The sequence below is a fragment of the Aythya ferina genome, assembly GCF_964211825.1.
Source record: "Aythya ferina genome assembly, chromosome: 2".
Classification (NCBI taxonomy): domain Eukaryota; kingdom Metazoa; phylum Chordata; class Aves; order Anseriformes; family Anatidae; genus Aythya; species Aythya ferina.
Window position 1 is genome coordinate 49,371,527 of NC_140297.1, and position 15,591 is coordinate 49,387,117.

A 15,591-nucleotide genomic window follows, 5' to 3' on the forward strand; every position below is an offset into this window, starting at 1 on the left:
TTGGTTTTAGAACAGTATAAACTATTTTACAGTTTGCAAACCATTGCATTCTGCAAAGCTTGATTATGAAAGCATTTAATTATACAAGCATAAAATGTGTTTTTAAAAATTGCCATGGACATATAATAGGCCACACGATTCCAGCCTGCTTAAGCGTTTACTTAAATGCCACGATGTTAGTGATAAGTGGTAATGAAGAATAAGAACCAGCTACTCAAAATTAAATACTAGATATTGGTCAAACTTTAAATACTTTTGAACTACTTCTGAGTAGCACTGTTTTTTTGTTTTGTTTTGTGTGTGTGTTTTTTTTTTTTTTTTTTTTTTTTACCTCTACTGGCTTGGTGTTACATCTGAAGAACATCTGGATGCTGAGAAGTCTTTTTTTTTTTCCAGTGCTAAAGTTGGCACAACAAAATTTCTGTAGAAATCTGAGGGTCTAAATGTAATGTAGTTACTGTCACTGTCAGTTCAACAATAAATACGGTAATGAGCCACACAATCCAGTGCTTTCACAGAAGTTATTTATTAACTGAAAATATTTTTCCATCGCAGTTTTAATATCCAGAAATTGCTGAACTATCACAAATATAATCAACATAACAGGTGTAAGAATTCAAGTATACATTTTGTTAAAGAATCACAGCTTTTGCTTTGAAGATAACTTCAAGATTATTCTGTGCTTACTGATGTAGACGTTACTGACACAAGGATGCTATGCTGGAATCCTACCACAATTCAATCTAGACAAAGGCTTTTTCAAAGCCTATATACATTATTAATTACGTTTTGTGCTTGTTATCAGGCATAGTAAAAAAAAAAAAAAAAAAAAAAGCTAGGAAAAAAGTAAACATTTACTCATTAATTTTAACAGTGCTATTCTTAGAAATACATCGAGATTTTAAATGCACCAACGCATCAAATCACTAATTTTTACAATTAACAGAGCAGCCAGCTAAAAAGCTTATCCTCCAACTGCACTGTCCCAAGAAGTACACCTACATTCAGAACTGCACTGTCATATAGCATTAAATGAGATTTCTTTGCCCTCATACTGCAGATCACATGCAGACAATTTTAAGTCTGTGCAAATAAAGTGGCAGATATTCCAACCTGTGTAGAACATCCACAACTTTGCCTGAACCATTGTGTTATTCGTACCCAGACACCAAGTTATGGCCTTTTTCAGACTCGTTACACTTTCCAGTAAGAAATAAAAAATGTATTGGCAGCCAAAGCTGGCGAAGAGCTCCCCGTCCCACATCCTCATATTCTCTAAATTCAGGTAGCCTATGTGCTCAGTAGTGTAGTCTCAGAGGCTGGGTGGACATTTTCTTGCTATTAGTGTAGGTAGAAGTTGGCTATCCTTTTTTGTTCTTGGAAAAAAAGACAAATGTACTGCAACTGGTAACAGTATTAAATCCTTACTATCTTAAACATGCATTTATTTTTGGTGCATTGGAAATGCTTGGAAGGGCAGTAAGTGTTCTCTACCTGTCCTTCAACTGGCAGGATGCACATATACTCATTTACTGACAAGTAATGTCTTACATACAAACATCCACCTGGTCTCAAGTGTTAGATAAATATAAACATAAAAAAATATTTAGAAATAATAAGCACCAGTCAATGCTACCTCATGTGCGCTTTAAAAAACCCTGTGAAACTCAGCTCTGGATCTTCTTTCATCAAAGTCTTATTTTTGCTTCATTGGATAAAATATCTTAAAATAGCCCATTTCATAGGGTACATTCATTAGGAAGAAGTGGTATGTCATCTTCCATTTTTTTCAGTAATTAATGGTTAAAATCGCACCCTATAATTTAAGTACAGGAAACAAAATTTCTTCTCCTTAGTCTCTGCAGCATTGATTTATTTGCCAAATTAGCATTGCACTTTTTTTTTAAATGCTTAAAGTCTCATTGAACTAATAACATTTAAACAGTACTGTTTGTTTCATATTAAGGATTCTTTAAATTATCCTTAAAGATAACAAAGTAATGAGGTTATGGGTAAAAGTTTCACCTATAGTCATTTTTAAGTCCTCATTAGACGACAAGTTAGCCAATTTTAAAGGTTTTTGTACCTACCTCCTTAAAGGTTATTTTCCTGTGTGACCACAAATCTGATTCAAGGCACAAAGCCCAGAGGAACTGAACCATCTATCTGCTCCTATCCTTTGGAGGTGGTGGGTAACATTCTAGACACCGAGCAACGTTTACATCAGTGATCTTCCTTTTACAAAAGGACATTCTTTTCACAGAAGGGAGTTAAGTGTATCATCTTGTCACCACTTGGGATTCATTCATACAGCCCTTTCAGTGTCCCCTGACAATTCTGTAAGTTATTCCTGCAACCATGCATCCTATCTTCCTCCTACTAGTTACTAACCCAGCAACTCTTTTGTCCTTTGCTGATGTTTTCCCAGGACAGCTAGAACACTCATACGTACCCAACAAAGGGGTTCGATCCCAAACCTGTAAGCTGTTAAACACAAATTACAGCTCTTTGCTCAGAAGCCCAGAGCTTAACAGCTGGCAGCTCTGCAGCCAGCATTAACACGCACTGACAAAGCTGTACTTTCAACTGCATGAACTCCTAGCAGTAACTAAAAGACACTCCTCACCTTTCAAAAGCATCAGATTATCCCACAGTTAAAAAGAGACATGCCTGCTTCTAAAAGAAAGTTACATAACCACATTAGAAAATGCTGGTGTTTACACAAAACTCTAAAGGGAGTCTGCCATCCTCAATGCTTCCCACATCCTACACACACTCAAGCAGGCAACAACAAATGGTAGTCAGCTTTCCCCTTGACACACAGGCTATGATATATTTTCATAATGCAGAAGTCTCAAAGTCCTGCCAACTACACAGGGGTAATCTAAGGATAACAGATGTGCATTCCTCCCTGCTCCTTGTTAGAGATAATGGGCACTGTGATTACATTGCTGAAAAACAACGTAGAAACATGTAAAAACGTGGCAGCACAGAATGTTGTATCTCTACACATACAGAACAGGGTTACTTAGTTTTGAAGAAGGTAAATGTTGCATTCATAACATATTTCTCGTTCAAAAAGCTTTTAAAACTACAACGCTTTTCCAAAATGTTGAGGTTGTGCTTTCTGAAGATTTTTATAAGCCTCCGAAGCAGACGTATTTTATTTCTAAGTATTCATCAATGCCATACTTCGAACCTTCTCGTCCTAAGCCAGACTGCTTTACTCCACCAAACGGACTCTCCACTGAGGAGACTATGCCTTCATTTACACCAACCATTCCAACTTCCAGCTGCTCAGCAACTCTCCAGATCTGAGCTGGATCTTGGGAGTAGAAATATCCTGCCATGCAGAAACAGAGGTACAGAATAAACAAAAAAAAAAAAAAAGAGTCAGAAGGAACAATTGCAGAAGACTGAAAAAGATACTTCTTGACACGATGTCCATCATTTCATTAAAAATTGTTACCCCCTTAACACTGAATCTTATCAAAAACCTCAATAGTGTATTTATCTAAAAGGGTGGCTTACCTGCTAAACCCACATTGGCTGCATTTGCTATGGCAATAGCTTCTTCTTCAGTGTCAAATCTGTTAATATAAAGAAAAAAATAGAAATGAAGCCTGCAGTTCATCTACCATCTTGCTCACTTACTGTGAAGAAGCAGCTTTATCAGAAATAAGTCAATGTGCAGTTTTTTCCAAAAATGTATTTTCAGTATCTATTTTAATTTTAAAGCAATGGAGGAGTTTCTACCACTTACTTTAAATTAAAGTAGTTAAATAATTAGGATTGCCTTTATCCTCCATAGATACTGGTAGCTAAACCTTTACTTCCTATGGGTTAGCTCACTCATTTCCTCAACTACACAAGCACTCTCCGCTATGACAGATGACCTACCCTATCATGTTCTTCCGTCATATGCAATCATTCTGGATGGAGGCAGGGAAGGTTTTAAGGAGCAAAAAGAGCTACAGAGCTATGCCATCCTCAGTCAGAAAAGCAGGGCTAGCAAATCATGACAAATTGCAGGCTCCTGCCTCCCCCTTCATTCTGCAAAACATGAAATTTGTGAGAGTTCTGCTGTTACCTGCCCCAGCTTAATTGCTGATGCAATTTAAAAGAAAACCATTTTTGAAAAGCTGCAGAGACTTAAATCAGGTCAAGAGAAAAATAAATAGGCTAGATGTGCACAGTAAGTTTCCACATATTTACCACAGTCTTACATTACATGACTTAGCTTAGTGATATGGTTTAGCGGAGGACCTGTTAGTGTTAGGTCATAGCTTGGACTAAGTGATCTTGCAGGTCTATTCCAACCTAGATGATTCTGTTATTCTTACTCGGCCTCAGAAAAATAACTTTTGGCAAGCAGTCATTCAACTCTTATTCATTCAAAACAATATGTCATTCTTTCTTATTGCTGTATTTTAATCTGGAAAATGAATGGTCTTACTTGATAACTGGTGCTAAAGGGCCAAATGTCTCCTCTTGTGTGCAAAGCATTTTTGTTGTAACATTACTCAGTAATGTTGGCTCAAAGAAATTCTTCCCCAAGCTGTGTCGTTTCCCTCCAGTCACAATTGATGCTCCTTGAGAAACTGCATCATTAATATGTCTCTCAACCTGAGGTATGCAAAACAAAAATTTCAATGCTAGGACTTAAAAATGAATATCAATATATTTTACACTGAATAAATAATACTCTCCAGTATTAAAGAGAAGACTTTGAAGAGAGGTTTATACATTGCAGAAGACTATTGGCAATGTTACTTAAAATTTCTCTTGAATTAAACTATGAGTATGGCCCAAGCGTCACATACATTCACCTCTTCTACTGAAATGAAAGGGTTACAAATAACGTGAGAAAAGTCTTTGCAGGACTGAGCAGTACACCTGATATCCATGATCAGGGACTGTCCAAACAGAAGTACATGACTGTCATTTAAAGAGAAAGACAACAGAAGTAAACTTTCAAGATGGTACTGGCAAAATCATTTTCCACTCCTGTACATCTACAATTGAAAAGTAATGAGAAAACTAAATAGTCTCAGTGTAAAATACAGTCCTTTGAAGTAACAAAACGGCAGTTACGTGACTACAGTGCTTGCTCCGTGTGCACAGACATGTGATATACACAATACTTTTGTGATGCACATAGGGAAGGAATTTCATTACGTCCATGTGTTTTATCCTTTGTCTAGCAAACAGTTCTGAGTATTTTCACATCCCAGTATTTTATGCACAGGAAGAGTCTGACAGCATTCATGTATAATGGGATTGAAATCAAACCAGCGTATAAGCGAGCCATAGTATCTTAGCAAGTATGAACCACATAATTCAATAATCTTTAAACTTAGGAAGGGTGAAATATTATAGAAAATGTTACTTATTACTGGAGTCATGAGTCATACAAACCAGAAAACCCGAGACATGCATAGAAGATTTCAAATGATTACAGCATTGAGTGCTCTGGTATTTTTAACCTCAGTGTGTGATTTTGCTTAGCTTTTGCTAGAGGCCCTGGTCTCCCAGGCCAGTTCTCAATCACAATGCTTCAGAATTGTAGAATCACCACCAAACTCTCATGGTGTATCACATTTCAGTAAATGTTCTTCTTGAGAACAGACAGGAAATAATTAGGAAGAATCATTCCCTCCTAAAGGAGGAATCTCTTTTACATTAACTGGCCACATCTGTTCCTCTACATACACACGTGGGTTTGGAGGAGGCAACTAGCTCCCAGCCACACTGCTAATTCTTTCTAACAAAAAACTTGAAAAAAGTTAAATACAGTTCCAACGTTACCTTATGGATCATGAAAAGGAAATAAAGGTATCAAAATGAAATCTTTTATTTGTACCTTTTCTACTGCTTTTTCATTAATTAGTGGCCCTTGGGTAGTATTTGCATCAAATCCATTTCCAACACGTAGCTCGCTCCTTATGGCTTTAGCAAACTTTTCCACAAATTTGTCATGGATTCCCTTTTGCACCAGGAAACGGTTTGTACAAACACATGTCTGAAAATAAACATGAAAAGGAAAAGCAAACAGTAGTTTATATTGTATTTCGTTATGAATTCATACTGGCTTTCATGCCACAATGTCGGGTTACTACAGTTACTGCAGCCTATTTTGATTACTACAGTCTCTCAAAAGTAACAGCCATTTATCTTTCTACGTCCATGAAAGTATGAAAAAAAGGGATTTTACTACATTGTTATTTGGACTTAAGTGCCCAGAGCCATGTGTGGCCCCAAGCATCTCTCTCTTCACAATGAATTGTTCTATGCTTTCCCTTTACATAAGATAGTTTATTTATACAGCTTAAACTATATGTACAGCTCTTCTCCTTCCAGAAACAAAGACAAAATGGTTACTCTTACCTGTCCTGAGTTTCTAAACTTAGAAGCAAGGGCTCCTGCCACAGCACGGTCCACATCGGCACTGTCAAACACTATAAAAGGAGCATGTCCTCCAAGCTCCATGGAAACTCGCTTCACGGTGCCAGCTGCATGCTTCAGCAGTATCTGAGGAAACATGGAAACCTGTACCTCTACCAGAGGTAAACTGTGGAACCACAGAGCTTACAGCTAGAAGGCAGTGAAAAGCTACCTCTGGCAGGAAGTTAATCTGCATCTTCTCTTTAATGCTAGGCCATCTTTTTTGTCCCATCACAAATACAAGGACTAATTTCACTCATTAAAATCTTGAGAGACCACATTCTGGCCAAGAAATAATGAAGAAAAGGATTTTCATCAACTTCAGGTCAGGCTTTTATACACTAATATTGTCACTTGTTTGCTTGTTCACTTCCTTTTCATGAATAGAAATCTTGAGTACTCTTACAATTTTCCAATATATGACAAAATTTGGGATTAAGATTTGCCTTAGGTATCACAGTTTTTCTTACAAGAGATGCAAGGATGCAAAGATATGATATGTAACGCGAGCATCCTATACAGAACTGTTCAGGTTATAATTTAATGAGGGACAATTATGCAGAAGTTGCACATACACATCCTTCTATGAAGTACTGACACCAAAATAAGTACAGTATCTCAACAAATACACACATATTTAGACTGTCTGCATACAGTAGCCAGAGGAGAAGGCTCTATTGGGAAGCACACATTTTCCCCTACCTTTCCAGTACAACCACAGTAATAATCTTCAAGGATATTCTGCGCACTTATGTACCTTTCCTGTTTCAGTGGAGCCAGTAAAAGATATTTTGGCTACCAATGGATCAGTGCACAAGACTTCCCCTACAGCTGCTGCCTGTTGTCTGGAACAAGGAACAACATTATACACTCCTGCAGGAATTCCAGCCTGGTTTGCAAGCTGCAACAAGAGAAACAGAATTTGCATTATCAGTGCATTTTGTATTAGGAAGAGTCCCTTTATGTTTATTGTTTTGATGAAATCAGTCTGCAAGCCAGTAAGAGCCCAAGGTGCACAGCACAGCTAACAGACGCCACGTGGTTAGGAGCACAGCTTCACTCACGTTTAAGCCAAAGGAAGGATATGAAGATGTTTCTTGTGGCTCAATGGCCAGGTACGCGTTTAGGCTCTAGACCGTATTACAGGCAACTTCCAAAGATTTCTAATGAACTAAAACCTCTGAATCAATTCAGCCAACTTGTCCTTTCTTCATGTATGCAGTTGGCTACAGTTACCAGCAAAGGCCATCTGACTCCCTATTTATGGGCTCTTATTTACAGCTTCAGTCCGTTATTAATGTAAAGCCTAGCATAAAAAGCTCACCTCTCCAAGAGCTAATGCTGATAAAGGTGTATCCTCTGCGGGTTTCACTACTACTGTACATCCAGCTGCCAGAGCTGCACCAACCTTCCGGGTAATCATAGCACTGGGGAAGTTCCACTAGGATGAGAGAAAAGAACAATCAAACTTGGGGACATCTTTCCTCCTGTTTTTGTGGAAGTAATAGGTGTTTTATGCAGTTAGATGGTTGCCTAAACAGACCTGCATGATGTGCTTTGTCCTAGGTGAACATTTGAAAGTACTGCCAATTCAGGAATAAGCAGGCACAGGAATAGAAATGAAACTTTACAGGGATGTTTCCTGAGGCAAGAGGAGCCACAAAGCCCCATGCCGTGGGCTGAGCTGAAAACCTCTGTATGATCTGCAAAAATCAGCTGTACTTACTGGGGTTATAATAGCTGCCACTCCCACGGGCTGTTTCAGCACCAGGATTCTTCTGTCTTTTGCAGATGCTGGAATGACATCACCATAAACTCGGCGCGCTTCTTCTGCAAACCATTCCAGAAATGAGGCAGAATATAGGATTTCCCCCTGTGCTTCTTTCAGAGGTTTTCCCTTTGATTAAATCAGATTGAAGATACACTGTAAGTGGCAGACTGAAGCAATACAAATATATTTAGGTCATTCCAGAGTTCTTTTCAGAATGCTTTATAATCCTGTGTCATATATACTGCAGTCTCCGGAAAGGACTTGATATGATTTCACCACCAATAGTTATGTGGTTTCAACATACAGTCATTATATAGCCAGTGCTTTGACTGTGGTGCCCAGATTTGTACCTGCACTAGATGAGGAGCTGGGACAGCACATTTTACAACTTTGTGAAGTGTTATTTACACACTCTGCAGTTAGCTGCTACCACCATTCTGAAGACGATACAAATCATGGCAAAAGTTACAAGTTTATGTCAGGGACCATTGTTTTGGGGTGTATTACTTTGCAGCACCCACCTCCAGGTACGGTCCTGTGGACTGAGCGAGCATTTGCTGTTGGAATGTAACAGAGAAGCTGCTGTGGTACCTTCCAGCATGGCTTTACTCAAAAGGATGCCTGCCTGTGAATTTGCAGACTGCTCTGTGATGCAAAGCAAAACACGTTAAGTGACCAGGAGATTTGCTTTAATGGTACGGTCACTCTGATACAAAATAAGATGCTGATGCAGACATAACTCATGTCTTACAAGTTTCAGTGAAATCACTTTCACTTGAAGAGGCCAAGCCACAGATGCTGTGCATGTTTAACAAGGGATATTGTCATTATTGCAGTTATTAATTACTTGTCAGATTACTTGTCAGATTACTTGTCAGGCTTCCCGGTCCTTAATAGAGAATGCAGTAAAAAGAAGCCTCCAAGAACCACAGCCTATGATCCCCAGCAATCCCAGCAATGCTTGTCCTGCATTATTTTCAGGACTGTATTTCTGGACACATCCTTTCTAGCTACTTAGTAACCTTGTTTCGCTACATATGATTAGGCATAAACTATAAAATCTAACCATTAATTTCAAGCAATACAAGAGAGAGAAAAAAATAATAATAAAAAAACTTTTATTTCACATACTAAGGGACAAAAACAGTATTTATGCTACTTTCCCTTTTTAAATGCATGAAACTGAAAACAAAAACAAAAACAACAAAACATGATGATTTCTGCCCTTACGATGACAGTTTAGGTTTCTGTATGCCTCTGCACAGCGTAGGTCTGATTCCAGCCACGTTTCTAGGTACTGTTATTTATCAAAACGTAAGTGTGGTGTAAAAAAGGTGGTGTTTGAAACATTATCCATCGGCCTAAGAGAGCAGCGTGAGTGCACAAGGAATAGTCTCGGCTCAACTAAAACTTAAAAGCAAATAAGGGCCTTTGGGGCTGTTTAGGGGCACTCATAACCTAAGGAGAAGACCAGAACCGCTCGGCTGTGCGGTTGTAGGCACAGCTGTAGGGCAAAGCAGCCCCTCTGCAGAGGGACCCCGCGGCTCCCCCTCCCTCTTTCCTTCCCTCCCTCCCTCGCTCACGTTCTCCGCCGTTATGATCGCGGCCAGCTCGTCCTTCCTCTCCACCATCAGCTCGTACCACCTGCGGAGGAGGCCGCTCCTCTCCTGCGGGGACACAGGGGCTGCGCTGTGCCGCGGCGGGGCGCTCCGGCCCGGGCCCGCTCCCCCACACAGCGCTCCCCTCCCCCCGGCCCCCCTCCGCTCACCTTGGCGGCCAGGCGGCCCCAGGCTGCCCCAGCCCCGTGCGCCGCCCTCACGGCTTCCCTCGCCTCGGCCGCGCCGCAGTCGGCCACGGGGCCCAGCTCCTGCCCGCTGGCCGGGTCCCGCACGGCGAAGGCCGTGGGCGCCTCCAGCCAGCGGCCGCCCACCAGCCCGCCCCGCCGCACCAGCCCGCCGGGCAACGCCCCGCTGCTGCTCCGAGCCGGGACCGGGGACACCGGGAGCCGCAGCAGGAGGAGGCGGCGAGAGGCGAAGGCAGCGGCGCGGCGGGGCAGGAGGCTCGCCATGGCCGCACGGCTCCGGGGGAGGAGCCGCGGAGCAGCGGGGCGGGATGAGGAGAGGCGAGGGCAGGACGGGCCCCGCAGCCTCCCCGCTGCCTCGGCTCCTGGCCGTGGCAGAGCTGGTGGCGAAAAGCAGGTGTGCGGTGAGGCGCACCTCCCCTGGGAGGATGCCCATCAGCGCTGTGCTGCACAAAACTTGCCACTGCTGTGTGGTGGTGGCAGCTGCACTGCCCAAACCCCCAGGGAAAGAGCAGAACACCTACAACTACCTCGTATTTATGTATAAATTACTTGAAGTAAGATATAAAACGGCCTTCCCGCTACTGCAGTAGTTTACCCGCTGTGTCAGCAATGTGTCTGAAAGACCAGGCATGTGCCGTAACCTCTGTTCCAAAGGTCACAGTGCTGCTGCTCCAGGCGTCCCAAAAAACCACAGCCTGAGCCAGCGTATCAGCGTCATGGCTGGTCTGCAGGTCTGGTCTGTTTTGGTAGTTACACTGTGCAGTTTCTGCCAAAGATGTATTCCAAGTGGGATCTCAACGCATGTTGAAATAGGTAAGGCGCGTTCAGAATGAATTTTCATGTGCTTTCATGAATTGCTTGGGAAGAAAAGTAAACTCAGTTTTGTCAGGAAGGCAACGGGAGGGAATAATGTGAAAGTAATGAGCGTTCTACGTATTTTTCTTTATATATTTATATATATAATATATATAAACACATGGCATGAATGAGTAGTTTGGTTTTGGCGTTTGAACCTCAACTGTACAATTTTTGCAAGTAGAGTGCTTGAATCGGTTTAGTTGCATATTTTTCTGTCTTCTAAAACACAGGCATTATGTAACTGGAATGTTTGTGTCTCCAAGTCTTACACAAATGTGTTTTTGTCTGGAGAAATAAGAGAAATATTTGTCTTTGTTAAAATTAATGTTTTGTTTTGTTTGTTTGTTTTTCGTATTTAAATATAAACTAGAGAATAACACAAATAATTTTTGGTTGCTCTGTTTTCAAATATCTGTGTATTATTTTTGCTGTACCTGCATAAAATAAATAAAATACTATATTTGTGTCTGTGACTAATGTCATGAAAATTTTGTTCCATGTCTCTTCTTGGTAGGTTGCTATCTGTAGCCTAAACAACCTAGGTTTGTAGAAAAATTGAGAGAATTGAATCAACGTCAAAGTGGGGAAATGTTTCTGTTTTGAATTTCTTATTTGCACGTGTTATTTTTAAAACCTGGTTTCTGCAGTAATTCTTGAGAAAACATTCATAGGTAGCTGGAGGTTGTTCTCAAATGTTTATTCAGTAGATTTTAATTGACGGCTTTACTTGGTCATTCTTCAGTTTCTGACTCTAAATCCATTGCTCAAAACAGATAGAAAGTAAAACATATAATACTGTATGTATTCAGGTAATCTCAGACTTTAATTACTGAATACATGCAAATTTGAACAAGTGAAAAGCTGTAACCTAGAATTCATGGCATTTGTTTCAGACCAAGAGTATGCTCAGTGTCCTGTACCTTTGGTCAGTGTCCTACAAACATTTGCTTTTCCTAATGATATGTCAAGAAGCACGTAGTAATCACTAAGAGAAGTCACACTGCCTGAAGATAGGCAAACGCATACAACTTTGTAAGCCTTGAGCCCTAATTATTGAATGTGAGCTTCTGAAAACTTGAAATGACATATTTGACAGAGTACAGAGTGTTTTCAAGAAATCTGCAAAGAGAAACAATCTTACGGATCTGCCCCAAAGCAGTCGTTTTAATCTAATCAGGGAAGCATATTACAGAAAACCTGAATTTATATAATTTAAAGATCTTGGTTGTCTGATAAATCATGTGTATACCTAACTGTCGCATCAGCGTTTACAACAAATATTGTCCATTTGTCTGAAAATGACATTAAAATGGGTTCAGTTCTGATATTGCTAAAAACTGCACTTTTATTACTGTACAAATAAAATTTCACAGTGATAAGACAAAGGAAGTTATTGCCAAATCCAAGCACTGAATATTCCAGAAAAAAAAAAAAAAAAAAAACTCCTATGACTCAAAACTAACACCAAAGTCTATTCTGGACACACTCCTGAAAGTACTTTAAAATGGTGAAAAGTTCTGCCTGTTCAAAATGTTGATCATGTGCAATGTGCTCGGCAGTGCTGTGCTGTGTCCTACTTGCCATGGCCTCGTTCTGGGAGGCAGGTTTAAGCAAATGGGCTTTTTTTCCATGCACAACAACAGGGTTGTGTGGGACTGTAAAGATCCCTCCACAAAGTTCATTGTAAAGGCGAGCTGGTGGGATCTGGGCCATCTCAGTAACAAGTCAGGGATGGTAGGGGACAGGAGGGGAAAAAAAATGCAAAACCGAGATTTTTTAAATTATTATTATTTATTTATTTTTATTACATAATTCCTGGCTTGTTGCAGGAACAAGCTTGTTGCTTGGTCCTTAAGTAAGTATCTCTTAACCTATTTGCATAAGCATGGTTTGAAACAGCAGTGTGTAAGATTCAAATAATTTGAACGTTTGGTTTTGTCTGTATCTTATTCCAGAATGAGAGTAGATTTTTTTGTGGTTTAATTATTTTGGTAAGGATTTCTTTAAATTCAGCGTATTCTGGGTTATATTGACAGGGAAATCAGTCTTAGTTTGTAAGTAGCGCAAGTGGGGAACAAACCTTGAGTGGGGGAGCGTAAAGAAGATAACCCATGCATGTGGTTTCAACTGAATAATTTTAGAGGCAACGTTGGGTGTTTTTAGGAAAGTGCTAATTGATTGTCCCTGGCATTTAACATTAATTAGAATGAAAATTCATTTAAAAAAAAGTGATAAATTTGTTTTATTCTTTTATTTTGCTTGCCTAATAAACAGTTTGGCAGTAAGAATGTCTACCTATTCAGTGAATAAATAGCATTATTTATTTTGCTGGCTCTAGATATTGGTTGTTTTTCATACACGTTAAAAATTAATCAAACTGGTAAGCATGTTGATTCCTGAGGGCAGTGAAACTTAAACACAATTCATGTGGGTCCTTTACAGCTAGAAAGTTATGATACATATTCCATGTGTATCCATGTGTATTCCATGTTCCACTGTCAGTAGCCCGATTCAGGACATAAAGAGCTCTTTTTTACTTGCCGTCAGACATTCTCATCTTTGTTGGTCATCTTGAGAACTGGGTTGAGAGAGAGTCTGATGAGACCTCTGTCTCCAGATGTGCCACAGAAACAGCGTTCCTGTATTCGGTCCCTAGACCGTCTCACATACACAGATTTTTTGGAGAAGAAATATTTCCTATGCCTGTGCCAGTTGGCATAGATATGATAATGCGGTATAATCTATTTTTGATAATGCATCTAAGAAACCATTGGCCTGGTTACAATATGTATCAATCAATACTTCAATATGTTGTTTTTCAGCACACAGAGCTCTGGAATTTTTCATTTCGCGTGAAGGGAATGTTAATTACAGACAGGTAGGAAGCATTGCTTAACTGTCTAAGCTTTTCTTCTGAGTCTTTTTTTCTGTCTTCTTACCTTTCTTTATTATAAGGTGTGAGTAATATGTGTGTAACTACTGTGCCTAAACTGTATTTGTAACTTTATTGTTGAAAAATCCATCAGAGCACTGTAAACATGTCAACAGTTTTCATAAAAACATAAACAAACACATATGTTTTGTGTTTAAAACACATTTAATGTTCTTTAGGACAATGTAAAGAAGACCAATTTATGTAACTTGATATTTTATGAAAGTAGGAGATCACTCAAGGGAAGTATTGACTTTGTCTCTAGTAGACAGATATGGCGTGGTTCAGAGAATGGAAGTTAGCAGCTTAGGCTTTGTGTCTAGCCAAGAGGAAGAGGGCACCTTCAGAAGGTGACCAGGAGTTCCCAAGTTACATTATATAAGTACTTTCCTAAATGGCCTTTCAAGTTACAGCGTGTACTGATTAGTTTGGTTTCACTTAGAAGGATTGAGGGTGGGGTGGGCGTAGGGGTGAGGATGATGATGACACTGAAATGATGTATTTTACTAAGATAATAGTTGTGTCTTGCTGGCAGTATTTAAAGTTTATCTTTGACATTGGCATTACACAGTGTTTTTGTGCTATGTAATAGCATTCTGATTCCTTTTCCCAGTTGTTACTAAACCACCAAGATGCATTTCAGGCTGGGAGCATTTATCCTGATGCCTTTTATCCTTCAATCTGCAAAAATGGTAAGAAAAGATTTTTGAGTCCAATGTTGTAACAACTGTATCATTATGTGAAAATGCTAGAGAATTTAGTAGGGTTGAAAATAGCTGTGTTGTAAAAAAATGAACTATGGACAAAAACATCCTGAAAAAAATCCACCATTTTTGTTAGCATTTTGAGCCTTTTAGTAGAACTTTATAACAATACCTTTGAAAACATTTTCAGAAAATAACTTCTGGGTAATTTTAACTGTTTAATATGTACATCAATTTGATGAAAGGATGCTGGTTGAATAAAATAGGTTAGATTACTGAGTACTGACCTGGAGAGGAATTGAGAGGATAAAAAAATATTTTTTCTAAGTCATATGTAAAGTGTAGAGCTAACTTCTGTATTAGGAAATATTAGCTTCTGCCAGACCAGTCACAAAGATGACAGGAGAATGAAAAAAATAGAAATAAGAAAGTGACACTAATGTGTTGTGATCTTTTGACAAGAGGCAATGTACCAAGATGCACCAGGAAAGGTTTTGTCTTGATATTAGAAATTTTTATTTTTTTTTTCAATGGGAACAGTCGGTTGCTGGAACAACTTCCCTAGGGATATGGCAGAATTCCCATTGCTGGAGATTTTCATGATGCAGTTAGACAGTGTGCCAAATAATTTTACCTTTCCTCAAAAGGTTTGACCTGATGGCCTTTTGAGGTTCCTTCCAACCTGGGCTATTCCATGATTCTGTGATTCTATGTCAGTTAAAAGTCTTTCTGTTTCTAGAATGCATACTGTCTTTTGCCTTTTACTGGTCCCTCTTTCTGTCAGGCTTAGTTTTCGTGCTTGCAGATCTAAAGACTGCACTACAAAATTAGCCTCCCATTACTGTAAAGAGTATATCTAGACTTGCAGCTAGTCCTGATTTTTCAATTCTCATACGTCAGCTTGTGCTCATAATCAGCAACATCAGAACTATAAATCAGCCAGCTAGGTCTTGGTACTGGATATTTGCTACCAAAATGTTAAATCTGGATAGTGAGAAATTGGCAAATGGGGCAAAGACAGTCTGTCCTCCAATAAACAAGCTATCAGGATGTGTATGCAGACATCAGAAACAAGGCA

At 39.6% G+C, this 15,591-nt stretch overlaps 2 protein-coding genes and 1 long non-coding RNA gene across 7 annotated transcripts in view; 2 read left to right on the forward strand and 1 right to left on the reverse strand.

Moving 5' to 3' along the window:
- The window catches only part of LOC311431379, a 401,329-nt gene extending 398,683 nt beyond the window's left edge, over window positions 1-2,646 (forward strand). The window contains exon 2 of the long non-coding RNA XR_014689382.1: window positions 2,434-2,646. This is a non-coding gene — a long non-coding RNA (uncharacterized lncRNA). The remainder of the gene's footprint in view (window positions 1-2,433) is intronic.
- On the reverse strand, window positions 508-10,298 carry ALDH5A1 (aldehyde dehydrogenase 5 family member A1). Of its 2 annotated transcripts, XR_014689379.1 has the most exons (11): window positions 9,984-10,298; window positions 9,799-9,882; window positions 8,171-8,341; window positions 7,769-7,885; window positions 7,202-7,345; window positions 6,388-6,531; window positions 5,864-6,022; window positions 4,457-4,626; window positions 3,901-4,053; window positions 3,532-3,590; window positions 508-3,343 (listed from the first exon to the last, which is right to left on the reverse strand). XR_014689379.1 is itself a non-coding variant. In XM_084508829.1 (10 exons), the coding sequence occupies exons 1-10, from the start codon at window positions 10,281-10,283 to the stop codon at window positions 3,138-3,140; spliced, it is 1,554 nt and encodes a 517-aa protein (XP_084364955.1). In that variant the 5' UTR covers window positions 10,284-10,298; the 3' UTR covers window positions 508-3,137. The 2 variants fall into 2 exon arrangements, 1 of the variants encoding a protein (XP_084364955.1); XM_084508829.1 differs by lacking the exon at window positions 3,901-4,053.
- Window positions 10,299-10,349: 51 nt separating this feature from the next.
- Window positions 10,350-15,591, forward strand: part of GPLD1 (glycosylphosphatidylinositol specific phospholipase D1) — a 34,685-nt gene continuing 29,443 nt past the window's right edge. For 3 of the 4 annotated variants that reach the window (XM_084508826.1, XM_084508827.1, XM_084508828.1), the window contains exons 1-3: window positions 10,350-10,832; window positions 13,700-13,755; window positions 14,423-14,501. In XM_084508826.1, coding sequence (XP_084364952.1) covers window positions 10,649-10,832; window positions 13,700-13,755; window positions 14,423-14,501 — 319 coding nt within the window. In that variant the 5' untranslated portion in view covers window positions 10,350-10,648. The remainder of the gene's footprint in view (window positions 10,833-13,699; window positions 13,756-14,422; window positions 14,502-15,591) is intronic. The other variant, XM_084508825.1, reaches the window with a different exon arrangement.

Coding starts and splice junctions, on each gene's coding strand:
- ALDH5A1 (XM_084508829.1), bottom strand. CDS start 10,283: ATGGCGAGCCTCCTGCCCCGCCGCGCCGCTGCCTTCGCCTCTCGCCGC. Junction 6,023..6,387: donor AGTTTAGAAACTCAGGACAG/GTAAGAGTAACC, acceptor GTTTATTTTCAG/ACATGTGTTTGTACAAACCG. Junction 3,591..4,456: donor CCTTTAGCACCAGTTATCAA/GTAAGACCATTC, acceptor TTATATTAACAG/ATTTGACACTGAAGAAGAAG.